This window comes from Boleophthalmus pectinirostris, unplaced genomic scaffold, assembly GCF_026225935.1.
Source record: "Boleophthalmus pectinirostris isolate CB_2022bp ecotype Guang Dong unplaced genomic scaffold, ASM2622593v1 HiC_scaffold_691, whole genome shotgun sequence".
NCBI lineage: Eukaryota > Metazoa > Chordata > Actinopteri > Gobiiformes > Gobiidae > Boleophthalmus > Boleophthalmus pectinirostris.
The window spans coordinates 1-18,488 of NW_026571471.1; the positions used below are offsets into that span (position 1 = coordinate 1).

An 18,488-nucleotide genomic window follows, 5' to 3' on the forward strand; every position below is an offset into this window, starting at 1 on the left:
TCACTAAAATCCAGCTAAGATCATTCTAATTAAGATTTTGATGAACATTACATTTTTCCCAGGTTTGGCACTTTTTAGGTTTAAAATTGTACTTCCTGGTAGGCATTACATCACACTAGCGACTAATGTACACAGAAATTAATATCTGAGAAATAAATGTATACTGAAACACTTCTACATTGTTGAAATAAAATTAAAAGTATCAGAAAAATGTGTTTCTCGTGTGTAAATTGTGTCAAACATTTGGATAGAATTCTCCCTAATGTTGTGTCATTAGTATGTTTTAGAAAACTCAAATTCCTGCAATTTTTAAAATATTCTTCAACTTTTCTTTGCAAATTGTTTACAACAGGTTGCCTATTATTAAATTAAGTACAAGTTAGAGAAACAGAGAAACTCATACACACTTGATCCATTTATTTGTGTTTAATAATGTGTTGTTTCGTGACATAAGCATGTGATCTATCCATGGGTCTCAGAATGATGAAAAATTAGGACAGTTGCTATTGTGATAAACCATTTGAAACTTGAAAATAAGTCATCTTTTGAATGAGAAAAAGTAAGTTAAGAAATGTTTTTAGGACTAACAGATGGCTACTTCCTTCATATCTGGTATTACTGGATTTTGGTCTTAGAGCTACTGAAAGCCTCTTGCTCCATGAGCAGTTTGCACATTTCCTCTAAACTCACCGCATGAATAAACACATGACCCACAAATACAACAGGAATGTAACTGAAGAAAGCCTGATCACAGTTAAGAAGCCAAGACATCAGCAGACTGGCACATTGACAAGATCAGATCTAATATCATGGGCTGTTTTTATTTACTGATCATTTCCAGATTTAAAATGTGGCAAGGTTTCACTCTCAGCTCAGATCATGGGGGTAGGACCCTTCCCTATTTACCTATTGAAAAATCTGAATTATTTATCTAATATTGGCCAATCTAATCTATTTTCATTAGAGTTGGTGGCACTGTAGCAATAAACCTGCATTTTGTAATATTTTACTTCATATAGCCCATAAGTTTTCATTTGATATCTATAATTAGATTTTACTAAGTCTTCTTGAGTCTTATCCCTTAAAATAGGGTGGGTGTACGTTTAATCAAGAGATGTGCAGCAGCATGTCCATCAGCGGGCTTACATGTATTGCGAAAGCGAAACTAGCATTCGACTGTTTTCCCAGGACTGTTGAGTCTTTGATCTCCACAGGGTGCAGCAGACTGAAGCTGTGAGGGACCTGCTGGGTTACTGCTTTACTTTTAGGTGGTTAAAATGGTTCAATTTGCACCAAAAAATGTTTTATTAGCCATTTAGTTTCATCATCTTGCAACATTTTATCCTCCATACGGCCATAAAGAACTTTAGAGCAGCACTTAAAGGTACCAAACTATCCAATCTTTTTGTCTTAAGATTTTGAGAGATCATACAGAAAGATATGTTGATATGCAGACTAATTCTAAGCCAAAGCCTGATCTATAGTAGCCTGGTCAGCCGGTTTCACCTTTTGGAAAACGTCTGACCAGCATTAGGACACAGAATAAATGGCTCTTTGCTGATTGGCTGGTGCCCGGACTTGCACTTCTGGGGTTCTTGCAAACCGTTTAGTGTATTCCGATTCCTGACCTAGTCACTGGAGAGAAATGGAACTGAGATCTATAGTACTTTTAACCCCCCCCCCAAAAAAAAGGCAAAATGTTCATTTCTGTTCCCCTTTTCAAGATGTAGTCTAAATAAGACAACAAAATCCTCTGTAATTTTTGGGTATCTAATATGTCCACAAAATGAAGCAAAAAAAAAAAAAAAACGTGTAATAATAATGTGTCAAAAATACATTTCAACACTGTTATTATACAAAAAGACATTTCTTTAAAACAGTAAAATAAGAAAAAACTTTGAATAGTGAGATTCTTGTGTAAAATATCTACCAGCTTTTACAGCATTTTTTCCACTGTGCCGGAGACAGAAGCAGTTAACACAACTTTTGTTAACCAGGTGCTAATGGGTCAGTAAAAATACGCTTTGTGACAGCTACACTCTTTACGTTGTCAGCACTAGTTTTTGAGGTTGTAAAGTAGCCCAAGCAGAACCGCCTTTTTCTCATCAACAGAAACTATGGGAATCATCTATTGAAACATTCCTATTTGGCACAGTGACATGAGAACAGATTTTGCGTACAGAAAACAGCATCCGTGTGTTTGACAGTTGGGAGGCGTGTTCGTGACCTGACTGACCCTGCCCCAAACCAGTGTGACGACTAACGGACGTGAGACTACAGTGACCTGGATACAACAGCTGTGAGAAGAGCAAAGGTGGGACTCCAGCTGCATTTAGTATGTTAAAAAATACTCCACATGCACTTCATTAATGTCACTTTAATAACAACAATCATTTTTTACTCTTTGTTATTGTAATATATTGTGATGGGTGAGCTACTGTGGCCAAGTCATTTCCCTTGTGGGTCAATAAAGTTTATCTAAGTCTAATAGATTATCTATTAGACTAGTTTATCTAACTCCTGTTTTTGTGATTTATTTTTATTTATTTATCTTTACTTCAAGGAAATATCTGTTCTGTCCAATTAGATATACATTGGGTTAGGTTAATTTTAGTTTTGAAAAGAGTTTTGGCTACATAACGTTACTAGAATGAGACTAGAATGTATGTATTTATTTTCTACAGTCATTTTTTTCAAACATGTATTGAATTTTTTTACTTAAACTTTTATCTTTAGAATATACCGTGTTGTTTTTTGAGTGTCTGACCCATTTTTAAGCAAGCAAAGTGACCTTAATACAACTACAATGCCTCAAATCATAGCCTAAACTTTAAGCGTACGTCCTCTTTCATTTATAGCCACACTTCTTATACTCTAATACTTTGAGCCCCGCCTCTTTCTGATGTATGACCATATGGCAACACAATAGACGCCTCTGAAAGTGATGAGGACTATTTTAATATTTTGGTTGTGGAAGATTTGCCAGATGCTCGCTGATGCCCGGTGAATGCAGTTTTTAATCCGATTTCGCGGCCGGGCGACTCTTTTGTGAGACGTGTTTGTTCTGTATCTCCAACACAAAGATAATATTTGCACTGTGATATTCAGACTTATACCACTGCCTTCACTGATTTCACTGACCACATGTCCCCGGTGTAATTAATACTCAGATGTCAGGATAACTGGACATGATTCATTGTCATTTGACATAAAGCAAGAATATAATAGAGGTGTTCCAAGCTAAAATCATTGTCAGTGTTGTGATGTGGTAAAAAATATTGCAGCATTTGAGTAATACCCTGCATTTTATAATAATTATACTAAATAGCTCAAGCAATAGTCTATAATTAACTTAGAAAACATGGTTCAATGTATTGACATGAAAATTACAAAGTAGTTGAAACAGGCAGGTTGTAATTAGGGTAGTAATAGTAATTGTAGTACATCTAGTAGTGGTTTAAAAATGTATCTAACAAAGAATGTACAGTAAAAGTTATTAGTTTAACTTCCACTGTACAAAGTATTTATCAAGTTTGGATTAAACCACTTTTTGATTTCTGGATTGATTTTCTTTGCGATGCATAACAATACAGTTTCAAAGTAAAAGTAGTAGTATACAAAAGTAATACATTAACAACTTTTACTACTTATTCTTTAATAATGTTTTACATCCAGTACTAATCTCTCCATTGAGTGAAATTTAAACAGAAATTGTAATACTTGATGTCACCTTTGAATCTTCCAACACACTGACACGTGTGAAGAAAAATACTTTTATTAAATACTGTACCAGTGTTTTTTTTGTTTTGTTTTGTTCTGTTTTTTAAGTAGGGAGAGTAATAATTACAGTTCATTTGTGTGCGTCTTCAGGAGACCATCTGTGGTCTGGGGAGTCGTCTGAACCCAATCCCAAAGCAGCAGCTGGCAGAATTAAGTCCCAAATAAATAATGGGGAAACCTTTGGCTGGGAACAATGGCGTCTGTTGACAGCTTTACAAATGGATCCACATAACGGCTCTGGGTCCTGCTCCACTGCTCCTCTATGCTGATTTAGGAGGTCCCGAGACTGACGCAAAAGTACAAAAAAAAAAAAAAAAACCTTAAAAGTTTACCAAAAGGTTTCAAAAATCATCTGCGGTAGAAAGCCTACGCCAGGATTTCATCTCCCTGTGAACGTAAAATGGTACAAAAGATAGTGAGCAGGTTTATGGACTTCCTGGTTGTTAAAAGATGGTGGTCTGAGAGCAGGTGTGAACTTACACGTTGCTGCCAGGGACGATCTGCTCCTGTTGCTGCTTTGTCAGAGTGAAGCGTTTCAAAAAGGCGGGGAACTTCAACTTAGTCCTGGAGGATCTGCCAAACAGGCTGAGGAAGAGAAAGAGACTATATTAAGGACTTATTTTCAATCATGTTAGTAACCCATATATTTAGTGTTAATGTTTAAATGTTAAATGTTTTTTATTTGCAATTTTGTTGGTTAATGAATACATAAATGCAAATATTAGAACTACTCAGCGTTTCTCTCTATCTGACCTTTGTGTTCCATCAATAACATTAAAATGTGTGCCTCTGAAACCGGCTTTTGTCTCCATATTTAAACAATATTGAAATCTGATAAGATGTTAGTACCAGATGAAAACAAATTAACATTACTTTTGTATTTACTTCATGGGTTTGTGTATTCTATTTCTGAGTAATCACTGGGTTTGTATCAACAGTTAAAGCATGAAATGTGTCAACACTAACAACAAAAACATAAAGTGACTTGTTCTAATGTAGAGCCTGGTAAGGTTTAGTTCTGTTTTAGCCCTGTTCAAAATAAGTATGGCATGTAGAGAATGCATAATCCTGGTTTAGGCCTGGTTTGTTGACATACTGTTTCGAGTTTGTCCTGATTTAGACACATTTTAGTTACTTTAAGTTCCACTGGAATGCTGGAATTTCTGTGGTAGATAAAACTTTTGCAAAATGTTACTGTATTTCACATAATAACGAGCCAACGTGATATCTTGTGTGGTGTGCCTATTTTCTTGGTTGTTTTAGTTTGGAAATGGACGAGGCTTATGCCAATATTTCTTCCTGTTTACATTTTAAATATCACAGACTTGAAGTTTTTTGATTACTTGAGTACTAAAAGGTACTCTCACTCATTCACTGTTTACAATTTACAGTAGCAGCTATGACACGTTTCCTGTGTTTGCAGAAAAAGTTTGGAAGTTTAGGCAACACTCAGAGGTCAAAGGGCAGCAGCTAAATTTATCATGAGGTCATATGTGTACATACAGTCTTGGTGGCAGGTTTCAAAGTCACTCTCCCTTATGGATAGTGTCAACAGTGAGGCAGGAAATAGAAGCTGGTATGTTGTGTTCAGACCCACCACGATGATTCTTTTTTGCCTGATCCAACTAAGGTCCCATACTGTTTGAACCGGTGCTTCTCTTCTTTTTCCTCCTTGTCTTCCTCTTCAATCTGGTCCCAAAGGCTGCTATCCACCCACAGGGCCCCCTGGAGCCCGAGACGCTGCCCCACACAGGTGACCCGGCGGCAGAGGGGGCAGCTCACTGTGATGAGGCCGACCCGGGACTGAGAGAGCGTCTCCAAGCAAGGCTGGCAAAACGTGTGCAGGCAATGCAGCAGACGAGGGATGCGCTCCAGACGGGTGTATGGTAAAAGGCACACACTGCACTCTATATCCTCACATAAAACCATGGTGTAAGTCAACTGGTAATACTATATAAGAAGTACCATGCAAAGTAAAGACAAGATGATGCTGAGAAGGGATGATTGTCGAAAATGACAGTTTTCAGGCACCAGGAAGCTTCTTTCTATAAAAATAAACAAAATACAATATCAAGACCATATGCAGTAACACACACATTATTAGGTAAATAGTTAAATGTTTGCAACAACCCTGCAACCCATGACAGCTGCTGCTTAGAAGACTTAACAAACCAGACAAGTAATTATGACATGACCTCATTCAGATTTCTCTTGTCTCCAATTTCTATTAATCATCACTCATTTATAGCTTCTACTGTATATGGCTCAAAGTATGTTCTAAAAAATATAAAAAAGAAAATGATGTGAATGTAAAAATATCAACTTTAGGAACATACTATTATTTTTTCAACATACATTAACATACATTATTCATGATAATGATGAACTAATTGTTCTAACTTTTAATATAACAAACATTAAATATGTTAAAACTGTAAAAAAATGTCTATGAAACCACCAAAATAATCTATCAAACTAAACTTGAAATATGGGTCCTCTAAATAGAACACAGATCAATAAACCTATATTTTAGACCTCCGCATTAGATTAACTATATTGATCCACAAGAAAAATTAGGTGGTCACAGTAGCCAGTCGCACACAAGACACGCCAGGCTAAACTGTATGTAAATGATTTGTACTGACATAAAGCTGAAGGATTACATGAACTCTGAATCACAGTACAGGAAATTCAGAAAATGAAAACACAAACAAACTGACTGAACAAACTACTAAAAACATATTAAGGTTAGATAGATGTCACTGATCCACAAGATAGATTGCCCAATAGTAAACTACTTTTACAAACAATAGTAAAAAGGCTGCTTATTTATAAATTAATAAAATACATTAAGAATAGTTTACGATTTTATACAAAAAAATAAAATAAAATAAAGTAAATAGGCTGATAGGAAAGATATAGTCCATCTTACTTACTTCTAAAGTTGGGGAAAGTTCATTCCCAGAGCCCACTGCTCTTGGGCCCAGTTTCCACCTAGCGGAGCTGCTTCCTACGAACTGACGGAGGAAAGCCGCAGCCAAACTCGTCTGCCTCCTACCAGGGCCGAGTGTGCGTGATGTGAACGGGGGCGGGACATACCGGAGTGTCCGTCTCTCTTCCCGTCTCTCCTCCTCCTGTCCACAGCCTCCAGCAGCCCCATAGAGCAGCACACGCAACACACAACACAGAACAGCTGGAGAACCGGGAAGACGCGCTTTGTTCACTGACAGAGGGCAGATGGGGAAACGCGCGTGGGAAGTTTGGGATTAAAGACAGGAGGGCAGGCGTGTCCTCCATGTCTACTATTTATCTGGTTTGGTTATATGACAAGCTACATAAATCTAAATAGGTAAAAGTATTACGTTTTTAAAAAAAATCAACGAAACGTAAACGTTGAAGTAAAAAAGTAAAAATGAAAAAAACTGGGCTCGTCCGGGATTTGAACCCGGGACCTCTCGCACCCAAAGCGAGAATCATACCCCTAGACCAACGAGCCACACTTCCAACGCTCTGCAGTAGATATTTAGATGTTTACAGTCGGCATATGACGCAAAACGAATTGTTCAATTTTTAAAATAACCCAAAGAAACGAATAACAAGAGAAACTCACATGAGACTAGATATCAGTGGAGCTCCTCTGGGTTATTCAATGTGACGTAACCTAAGAATGGAGCGTTATCCCATACTCTTAATGTAGGTAAATAATTTGCGTAAACATCAAAACATACGGAAATTAGTTTACTATAACAATATCCCTAAACACGAGTAGGCAATTTATTTTTTTCAAAAGAGTGGGCTCGTCCGGGATTTGAACCCGGGACCTCTCGCACCCGAAGCGAGAATCATACCCCTAGACCAACGAGCCACGTGCTCTACGTGACGAAAAAAGTGTTATAACAAATTGTAACATCGTGATCATATACCGTCATTTGATAGCTCTGATTGTAATTGTCATATTGTATTGCGATAGACACTTCGACAGAACTAGCAAATCGTTAAATTAATAAATTATTATGACCACTGCCGATAAACTGCACACATACGGCACTGTATCGTGACGTTTCGGGGCCTCCATTTCTTGTACATACCTGCAAATGTAATCTACTCATGTTCATGCTTTGGAAGGATGATTTTTGATAAATAACCATAGATCCACGTAAATAACCCGCCAACTTCAGTTAGATGTTTGCAGAAATCGCCCGCTTCTTGTTACGCACAACGTCATGAGCTCATCATTATGGGAGGAGCTACCGCCACAAATCAGGAAATGATAAGAACATTGACATGAGCGTTGTGTTTGGAATTAATTACATAGAAATTATACTGTGATTTTACCATAACTATATTAGGTTATTCGTTTTTTAAATTGTCGAGAATATGTGCTAGGCAATCGCTTCACTTGCAGTCCGGAAAAAGTTAATTCTTCACTTTCATCCAACTTTTCTCTTGTTGTCTTGGCTCTAACGTTGCTAATTAACTAAACTGGGAGATGTGTTGTTAAACTGCCTATGTTTTTTATTACCATCCTCCTCTACATGTTAACACTGTATTGTTATTAGAGGTGAGACTAGTTAACCCTTGGAGATGGAGACCTTGGGATCTCAAAATCCTGATTTGAGGTATGTGGAAGACAGTCATCTAAACTCATTTGCTTTCTCAAGTATTGAACTGTTTAATTGAATACAATATATAATGTTCCATATTATTTATAAATGAGTATGTTCTGTTAGTTACACTGTTATTTGTGCATAATCATTATTTATGCTTGCATTCTGTTTAGATTGGAATAAGAAACACTAACAAATATATTTCCCTGTTATTAACCTTATCATTGCCTCTCAGCTTGGTGCTTTCGTCCTGTGAGCCTGAGCTGCAGGAGCTGATGCGGCAGATAGACATTATGATCAGTCAGCAGAGGACTCAGTGGGAAGCAGAGATCCAGACCACTCAAGTCCAGCTGAAGACTGTCCAGGAGGAACTGTGTACCTCCAGAGAGCTGCTACAGAGGAAGGAGCTGGAGGTTTGACTATATTTTCTTTTCTAAATTATATCTCTTCTATAACATTACTAAACCTTTAATATACATATGGCAGATGTCGATACTTCAAAAACAGCAAGAATCTACAAAAACAGAACTTATTTCAAAGTATGAACTACAACTGCAAAAAGTCCGTGAAGAGGTAAAGGAATTGTGTCTTGTGTATTTAGACACACAAACCTTAATGTATCTCTGTATATTTTTAGTATAGCTCTGCAAAATCTTGAGAGTAATGCACTGTGTAATAATAGTTGTCTTGTTGTTGTAGTTAAATAAATTAAAGAGAAGTTACCAGAAACTTCAGCGCAAACATGTGAAGCAAGACAGCACTGGAGCAAAAGACACAGACAGTTCAGAAGTGTCCAGACTCAAGGAGAAGATTGAGGTGCGTGGTCTTTTCTTGTCATATTGTCCACTATTAAACTATTGTATTGATGTACAATGTACGATCTGTACAGGAACATCAAAGGCGCTCCGCAGATTGGGAACAACAGTGCGTCAAATACCAAAAGCAACTCGTCACATTAGAGACACAGAACAAGAGTCTGATTCAAGAAATCTCTCTTCTGAAAGTAAGTGGTAATGTATTTGAAACAGTATGTGTATTATTAAAAATTTTTGGAAATGTGACAAACATAGTTATGTTATTTCTTAATTATACACAATCTATTTGTTTGTGTGTTAGAATTAGTAGCGGAAACACAAATATACATTTTTAAATTCTACATACACATACATGGTCATTTGGGGTAAAAAAAAAACAAACTGATAAAGGTCTGCCAAATGTTAAATCCCTGTTACTTATTTCCAATGTAAGATTTTATAGGTGTTATTAAAGTAAAGCTAATTTCTTTGATTTATTTTAGTCCCAATGGTCACTGCCAAAGGAGCGGGAACACAAGGAGTGTTGTTCACAGCTACAGCGTCTTCGAGCTCAGCTGGAGAAAGCCCAAGACAGTCTTCATTCTCAAGAGCTGGAGCTGGAGCGGCTGCGCCCTCTGGAGGTGTGGTTGGGACAGTACCAGAGGGAGAAAAGGGTCAGGATGATGTGGAGAGCACTAAAATATTGGCACTAAAAGTTGATGATTAGATGATAAAAAGTAGTTTGTTTGTTTTCTCTAGGTGCATGCTGAGGAAAGAGAGGAGCTCCACGCCACTCTGGACTCTCAGGATTCATTTTTACGACGTGCCAGTTTGGAGCGGCAGAGGTTTCAAAATGAGGCTGAAAGACTCAAACAGCTGCTGCAGGCTAAAGATCAAGTCATACGGTGAGAAAACCTGAGAGTGAAGTACCAGAATGATACACAAGAGGGCACTGTTTACCAGTACAGTGTACAGTGTACAGCGTTAGTGTACTGTCTTCAATAGAAATGACTATATATTCCTTCACAGCTCTCTGGAGGACTGTCTGGCGGCTCATGGTGGTGCAGGAGTGGAGACCATGAGGTTGGATCTGGAGAAGACCACCGCCAAACTGCAGTGCGCTCAGACCAGTGAGGCTGAGCTCAGGGCTGAACTGTCATGTCTGAAAGAGAAGTGAGGACTATTTTATGAACAAGTATAAACAGACCACAGAGACTTTACTATTACTTATAAAATTATTGTTCAAATGAGTATGCTACTAACTGCCTATTTCAATGTTTTAGACTTGAGATGATGAGCAGACGGAAAGAGGACCAATCAAAGACAGAGCAAGAACTGAAAAGTATCAAAGCAGAATATGAGTCATGCACTGCAGAAATGAAAAAGGTTTATATAACTTACAAGTTTAATTTGATTTATTTGAAATGTTTTACTCACTGATTTAATTAGAGATGGTAGAAAATGTCCTAACAATTTTTGGGCTCTTGTAGTTGAGAGAGGAGCTTCAGCGGGCCCAGCAGACCCACAGTGGGGAGGTGGAGGGCATGAGGCGAGAGGTGTCCAAGCTGACCAGTGAGCTCCACCAGAGGGACCGCACCATCTCCACACACAGCGGCTCCCTGTGCAGCATCCGGGAGCAGCTCAAAGGGGAGCAGCAGAGATCAGAGCAGAGGACAACTCAGCTCAAAGTACGAACATACCAACCAATATGTGCATGGGCAAGGTAGACCCCATGAGGACATTAGCCTTTGCATTTTCTGTTTTGATGATGAATGAAAAGAGTGAGGTTTTGATTGCAAAATATCCCTGTATATGAGCAGTCAAGGTTTTTTACCTCACTCTACATGAAGTCCACAATTTAACTTACAATTATATGGTATTGTTAAAAGATAATATGTATAATATATAAATTGTCAGTTGCTATGGCAATCATGTCTTATCATTCTGAAACCCCTTGATTGCTTACCTGATTGGAGATTTATTCATTAGTTTTATTGCCACTGACTTTCTCAGATGACTCAGGCTCAACTGGACTCGCTGAAAGAAGAGAACCAGCATCTGAAAAGTCTACTCCAGTGCCAGGATTCTCATTCACCCAAGGTTTGTTACACTTTTCAAAAATGTTAACAATATTTATTAGTATAACATGTCTTATCTCCAGAGAGAGGACCCATCCCTGGCAGCTCTGAGGGACAGTTACATTTCGTCACTAAGCATTCTGGAGCAGGAGAATCTACAGCTGAGGCAGGCGCTCGGGGACGTGCAGAGCCAACTAAGTGCCTCCAGTTCAAAAAGTCAAGAACTGCACGTTGCTGCTCAAAGGTACTCTCCATACAAGAGTTACACCAGAACTGACTAAATAATTAACAATATTAACTTTTTATTGATTGGATAACACAAAGGTTTATGACTCAATAGATTCAGATTTCAAAGCCACTTCCACTCATGAAGTAGGAGGCAAGATGAATTTACTGACCATGCCATGTTACAACATTGAGGCGTATTATTAGGGGTGTAATAATAACCGAAATATTGTGATATCGTATCGTCAAAGTTCTCACAATAATATCGTGGACCATCACAATATATCGAATTACAAGACTCTTTGCTTAAATTAAGAGTTATGGTGCAGCAATAGCTAAAAAAAAGGCAGAGGGAACTACATAGACCATGATCCCTTGCTCCATTTCAGTGTAGACTACATGAAGAAATAACATTTCTAAGCACTTTTAAGTCTTAGTTCTTTGGATTAAGTCTTGTCAAGGCATTTTAAGAGGAAAAAGTAGCATATTAACAGTTTTGTCAGCCTCCAAAAAATATCGCAAAAAAATATACCATGAGATGTATATCGTGAAAACATCGTACCAAGAGATTTGTATATTGTTACATTCCTAATCGTGAGCCTCCCCACCATATCGTGAGCTTTCCCACAATGCCGCAATAAATATCGTACAGTGAGGTTCATACTGTGACGATATCGTATCGTATCGAGACTTGGGTATTGTTACAACCCTAGTATTAAGTCTGATTTAGAAGTTGCTATACTAATCAAATCTACAGTTTTCTGCCTTGTGCTGGCAACTGCAGAATTTTGAATACGTATCCCCATCATGCAAATACATAATTTTGTATGTTCTAAAACACAGGTGTCAAACATGCGGCCCGGGGGCCAGATCCGGCCCTCCAAGACCTTTTAATCTGGCCCTCGGCTGATTTTCTACTAAAATATTTTAATTATATTTTCTATTAAAATATTGGTGATTTTCTGAAACGAAAACGATCGTTTTGACTGTTGACCGTGACACCCTCATCAGAAAAATGTCCAGCATGAGAAAAGTGGAGCCGAGTGCAGGATTTTACAACAAAAATGGACTTATTACGATTTGCAAACAAGTTCATGTTAAAACATTGTGCTGAAATTACATTTTTCTTAAAGTTTCAGGTTGTTCATAATGTTATAATATTTTGTAAAAGAAAGAGTTAATCAATTAAAAAAGATTTCTGTAATAGATTTGTGTTTCTCTGCACAAATATTTGAACTTATTGTTATTTTTGGGGTTTATATGCCATGAGTTTTCTGATCCGGCCCCTTTGGGATCAAAGTAGGTTGAATACGGCCCCCGGACCAAAATGAGTTTGACACCCCTGTTCTAAAATGTGAAATACCAATACTGAGATGTGCAACAATAGTTTACAGAGCCTAGATGCCTACGGTAGATACAAAGAGTAATGACAGCCATGCACTACTATGCCTTCAGGGACCAAACTGACCAAAGGAAAACCAGGGAACCTGGCAGTGGCTCCAGCCATGAGGGGGAGATCCAGCAACTATTCAGTCGTCTGCAGGTCAAACCCCAAACCTCCACAGCACCGTCCCACAGCAGCTCTCAGGACAGCCGGACCCAGTCTCCAGCCCGGTCACGGCCCTCCTCTTCCAACTCCTCCGAACTGAACCTGGGCAGGAGGAACTCGGCCTCCAGTGACTCTGCTGCTGAGGGCCCGGGCTCTGCACATTCAAATACAAGAGAGAGGGCCATAGGGGCAGTAAGTAAACAAACTATTGAACGCAAGAAAGGAGGATAAGTAGAAGAAAACAAGGACTTGACTTGGCTGAACACTTCATCATCATTGCATCATTATTTATACATGTACTGTGATATTTCTGGTCACTGTTTTTGTACTGTGTAAATTTCATACTGTTCCATTCAAGAGCAAAATTAATTTCAACATCTTTTGCTCTGCCCCCTGCATTGACTTGACTCATTCCTGTCTGTAACTGTCTTTCTGAATCTGAATCCAACAAGTTAACCTGATAAATGAGGTCAGGTAAACCTTTAGCTTATTATGACCTTATATAACGAACCGGGGTCCAGCCAAAGTCCTCTAAAAACAAATTAGCTCTTCTCATCCTTTGACACTTTCTGTAACAGGGGAGTTTTGCTTTTGTCATATTTTTCTAGTCTCCCAGAATTAAGCCAGAATTTAAATTAATGTCCACATGTTAAAAGAGCTGACATCTCAGTAATGCAATAGTATCACTACTAGTTTTGCAGGTGTGTTGTAATAAGGTAAAGAAAAGTATTCAAATGTAAAAAGAGTTTAATTTGGAGCTTTAGTTTTTGTGTACAGCTTGGTACCTTTGGAGAACTATACTAGTAAAAGAATATAATGTACAAGTATATAGTCCTGTTCCCTTAAGAGAATCCATTGTTTTTATTGTACAGTATCTAATTTCTTTTCCCAGGAGTCTCCTTCTGGTGGGATGGTTTCTCGGTTCCTGGAGGAGGAGAGCCAAAGGTCCAAAGAGCTGCTGCAGATACTGGACTCTCACATCCAAAATATGACGGAGAACAATACAAGGACTGTGTCTAAGTACCTGCCCAGTGCCATCGTAACATTGGAACCTACTGCTACAAACAGTTAGTGATTGAAAACTGAGCAGGACAAGATGAAGTGCTTAATAAATATTCCTGACAAGAGAAGAACACATGCATGTATTTTATTATCTTGTTATTGCATTTTGAACTGACATTTCAACCAATGCATTTTGCTTAATATCCACAGTATTTGAAACTTTAATAAAAACACAAGATGTATTAAGTTTGACATAATTTAATAATGATAAGATAGAAATAGAATGGAGGACTTTTTTCATCCAAGTCTAAAACTGATTGCAAATTCATCTGATTTCATGTTATATTAAAACTTTGAAATATACTTAAGGCATAAAGTCATATGATCCTGAGTCATTGGACGTCTGGCATTTGCTGAGGTACAGTGTTTTTTTTTTTAGTTGAATCCGATCTGATTGATTACATTCTTGCATTTCTTAAACAACTGCTGACCAGAACAATACATCACCTGGAAAAGATGTGCCACATACCAGATACATTTCAGGCCTTAAAATGGAAAACAGCTACTTAAAAACATTCAGATGTGCATTTTTGGGGGATTACGTTTGGGCTTTTGGGCACAGAGAAGAAATTGTGGTTCCAATTACACTAAAAAAGTTGGCAAAAATGGTATCCTTCTGTGAGGCATACCAGAAACAGTGTTCTAGTTTAAGGCCAAAACAAGGCCTGTTGTGTGAAGCATGGCAAAAATACAAAAATGAAATATGCTCAGTGAATTATAAAATACAGATGTGCAATTGTAAATGTATTTGCACAAATTATCATCAGCTCAATACTTCTTAAATTTTACAAGCAATTCCTTAAATGATCTACTGGACTAAATCACAGTTTGTAAAGTTTTGGTTTGAAAATTGCATGAAATAGGGAAAAGTGGGAGGAGGATTCTTAGATTTAGAGTTCTTTTATTTGATCTCTTAGGGGCAATTCTGGTGCAGACAGCAGCTTAAAAACATTCACACAAGGAAGAATTATAATAACAATAATATGCTGTTAAACAGGTAAAGTGCAGGTACAGGCAAGGTGCAGCAGTGACCTTTTAATTCCTTTAAGAATTGTTAAGGAGACCGATGAATGTAGGAATAAAGAGTTATAGAAAAAGAATTATATTATTATATTATTTGATCTCTTTGCACCACCATTTTATTTTACTACACTGTATCACTTAGGCATTACTGTTACTCTTATATACTGTGTGGGTCAAAAGCTGTACCTAGAAGTTTGAAATACTCCAGATTTTTTGCAGTGACTTGGCCAAGAGCTGGTGACATGAGTGACCTGAGCAGAGACATGCCATTTGATGCTGTGGTGCGAGTCTGTCACTAACGTCAAAGACACGCCTGTGTTAAGAAAATCTGTATTAGTGCTAGTTGTTTGTTAGTTTTTAAAGGGCCCATGTTACACTTCTGATCAACAGAAAAACAGTTATAATGTTGTTTCCTCATCAGTCATCACAAACCTACCTGGAGTTGTGTTTTGTTTCATCTATGCATGTTTTTCACACAAACCCTACATATTTAGATATCTCAAACAGAAAACAATGTCATGTGGTAAGGTTAGTTTAGGTTAGAATGCTTTATTCATACTCATATATCATTTTTTTTGCAGATTTGAGAGGCTGGTTCCACATTTCATATTTCATTCCTCCACATTATGTACAATGAACACATAAAAACACAATTACAGTATAAAGTGTTACAGTGCTCCAGTGCAGAATGGCTTTGTTCCATAAATAAATCATTAAATTCATCCATCACGCTTGGCTAGGATAACAATAAATATTAATAAATATATAAAAAAACACACAATTTTTTCCAAGACAATGTACTAACGTTGACAGATAAATAGATTACAATTTATTCATAAGTACGATGGCAGCTGGAACGAAGCTTCTTTTAAATTATTTGTTCTAGATCTTGGGACTAAAAGCCTCTGACCATAGGGAAGCAGCTGAAACTCTAAGTTTAGTGGATGTTGCACGTCTTTTAGAATTCTTTGGGACATTCTCTGTAACTGCCTTGAGTACAGGGAGTCCAGGCTCTGAGGATGGACAATCACCTACTCACCCATTTCACCAACTGACTCTGGAAGTTCTTGTTTTTAGCAGAGATGCTCCCAAACCATGAGACCAATAAAAAACATAAAACTGATTTCATAAACATCTTTGTTCCATCTACACAGTAGAAGAACAACTTCCAGTACAGCAGTACAATTATTGTCAAAGCTCAATTTAGAATCAAAGAACGTTCCAAGATACTTACAGGAATCTACAAACTCAACTGACTCCAGGAAGTGCTTCACTGTGTTTTTAAACATCATACACCTTCACTAGAATCATTTGGATTTCAGTCCTGGAACAAACAAACAACTAAACAAAAGGTAAAAGATAGGTGTAGCTGCTGCTTCATGACATCACAAGGTGGAACAGTATTTTGAGCTTTGGAGAAGACTGAGTGACCCTTTTTCTATCATATATTAACAAAACGAATCAAAAAAAAGTTTTTGAGGAGGTAACTGCATTATAACATGGCTTGACGCTCACAAGAGTCAATTTTGCGTAATATAGGATCTTTAAGAAGCCTTATCCCCTGCATCCTCTTCTCTGAAACCAAACATCATGTCCTATCTCAAAACTTTCAGAAATCTCTCCTTGATCTTCCTCTACACGTCCTGTCTGAAAGCTTAGAATATTTTCTACTTAGCATCTTACATAAATCCATGTACCTCATATTCTTGAGGTTACACTTAATTTCATAACTGCACTAAATACAATTTTCTCTGCATTCCTTCAATAACCCAGTGTGCTCAAATCATCCCGCTCTGTAAACTTTCATTTCCAAAATATGTATAATGATGGAAACACACTGATGCGCACATGTCTAACTGAATCCATCCTCGTGTATAGGGACGTGACAAAAGTAAGATATAAAACAGCCTTTAAATGCCATGATATAAATATTGTGCAAATATTGTTGGCTTCTGATGGTATTGATAGAAGCCCAGGTTCAAGGTTCAAGGCTCCTCCACATCCTTGAACTCGTGAATACAGTTTGTCTGATCGTCATTTATGTCGATCATGCCACACATCGTTTAAATAAGATGGAGGGAATAGTCTGAAGTCTATTTCAATCAAAGTATGCCTATCCTAGTCATGTATCTTACTATGTATAATTGCCTGCTTGTCACACCTCTGCACAGTAAAGTAGAGCATAACCAAAGAGCAATCCTTTGCATAACTAAAATACACAACTCCATGATATAATATAAAACTATGATATTTTTGGTCACTGGTATTGTATTGTGGAAATGTCATACAGTCCCATTCCTGAGCAAAGTTCAGAATCTTTAGTTTGGCTTGACCCACTGCTATAACTGTCTATAACTGTCTTTCTGAATCTGAATCCAACAAGTTAACCTGATTAATGAGGTCAGGTAAACCTTTAGCGTGTTATGACCTTATATAACGCACCAAGGTCCTGCTAAATTCCTCTCAAAACAAATTAGCTCTCATCTTTTGACACGCTGTAACAGGGGAGTCTTGCATTTGTCACATTTTTCATGTTGCCCGGAATTTAGCCTCAATTTAAATTAATGTCCACAGAAAAGAGAAGGCCGTCCTCCCTGCAGGTTTGAGACATACCACATATGTACATTTTTACCAGCGTCTGTCGGGATCCGAACTAGGAATGCGTGCTCCGTGCCAATGCAGTCATTCCAGCTTCATCCTCATAATTGGGAAGTTTAAGAAAGTTAATATCGGCCATGTGGAGAAATGGAACAGGCCACGTGGACTGGTTCATGTAGAAGGAGTTCACATTGAAAGACAGATCGTTTTGAAGTGGAAAAAGTCAACATTGCAATTTATCAAAACGTAAATAAACAATTGCCCAGATTTGAGAGCTTTTTGTACCCTTTGTTTCATGGTTGTGATGGATTTGACTTTAGAAGTGGTTTGTATGCAAGAAATCTGTAATTTTGACTGGTCTTGGAATGATTTTTAGGTTTTAAATCAACATCTTTCTATTGGAGATTTATTTTTTTTCCCTAAACCCCAGCCATGTTTTGAGACTTGGTTTGCAATTTTCCCTGAACTATACGATTCTTACACTTAGTCCATGTATGAGCCCTATATTTTTTACCTATTAAGGGCAAGCGTCTTGGCAGAGATGTGGTATTTCTTAATTTATTCTTGGTTCATCCCCTATATTAAATGGATAAAATCGATTTCCAAGCAATAAGTTCACATAGCAGATCAAATTATTCACACTTGTCATTACATATGGACTGTTTTTATATTGTGCACCTCCTAGATTGCATTAAACGCACACATTTTGATGCAGCATGAAGGAATTTCTCTGGGCAGGCATTCCACAGCTCTTTTGGGAGTTTTGGAGATT

At 37.7% G+C, this 18,488-nt stretch overlaps 2 protein-coding genes and 2 non-coding genes across 5 annotated transcripts; 1 reads left to right on the forward strand and 3 right to left on the reverse strand.

The window, feature by feature from the left end:
• Positions 1–3,635: 3,635 nt before the first annotated feature.
• On the reverse strand, positions 3,636–7,139 carry im:7152348 (uncharacterized protein LOC559250 homolog). Its single transcript, XM_020918784.2, has 4 exons — positions 6,717–7,139; positions 5,378–5,825; positions 4,261–4,365; positions 3,636–4,167 (listed from the first exon to the last, which is right to left on the reverse strand). Exons 2-4 carry the CDS (start codon positions 5,707–5,709, stop codon positions 4,122–4,124), a joined length of 483 nt encoding a protein of 160 aa, XP_020774443.2. The 5' UTR covers positions 5,710–5,825; positions 6,717–7,139; the 3' UTR covers positions 3,636–4,121.
• A 65-nt stretch (positions 7,140–7,204) lies between these two features.
• On the reverse strand, positions 7,205–7,276 carry trnap-ugg (transfer RNA proline (anticodon UGG)). Its single transcript has one exon. It is a non-coding gene; the product is annotated as a tRNA-Pro (tRNA).
• A 297-nt stretch (positions 7,277–7,573) lies between these two features.
• trnap-cgg (transfer RNA proline (anticodon CGG)) lies at positions 7,574–7,645 on the reverse strand. Its single transcript has one exon. It is a non-coding gene; the product is annotated as a tRNA-Pro (tRNA).
• A 386-nt stretch (positions 7,646–8,031) lies between these two features.
• On the forward strand, positions 8,032–14,277 carry cep63 (centrosomal protein 63). 2 transcript variants are annotated; one of them, XM_055164410.1, is made up of 14 exons: positions 8,032–8,399; positions 8,623–8,800; positions 8,874–8,960; positions 9,087–9,203; positions 9,277–9,390; positions 9,685–9,855; positions 9,941–10,086; positions 10,211–10,354; positions 10,465–10,567; positions 10,672–10,869; positions 11,195–11,281; positions 11,343–11,503; positions 12,940–13,225; positions 13,926–14,277. In XM_055164410.1, the coding sequence occupies exons 1-14, from the start codon at positions 8,365–8,367 to the stop codon at positions 14,103–14,105; spliced, it is 2,007 nt and encodes a 668-aa protein (XP_055020385.1). In that variant the 5' UTR covers positions 8,032–8,364; the 3' UTR covers positions 14,106–14,277. The 2 variants fall into 2 exon arrangements, with proteins under 2 accessions (XP_055020385.1, XP_055020386.1); XM_055164411.1 differs by having other exon boundaries at positions 9,685–9,822.
• The last annotated feature ends 4,211 nt before the right edge of the window (positions 14,278–18,488 follow it).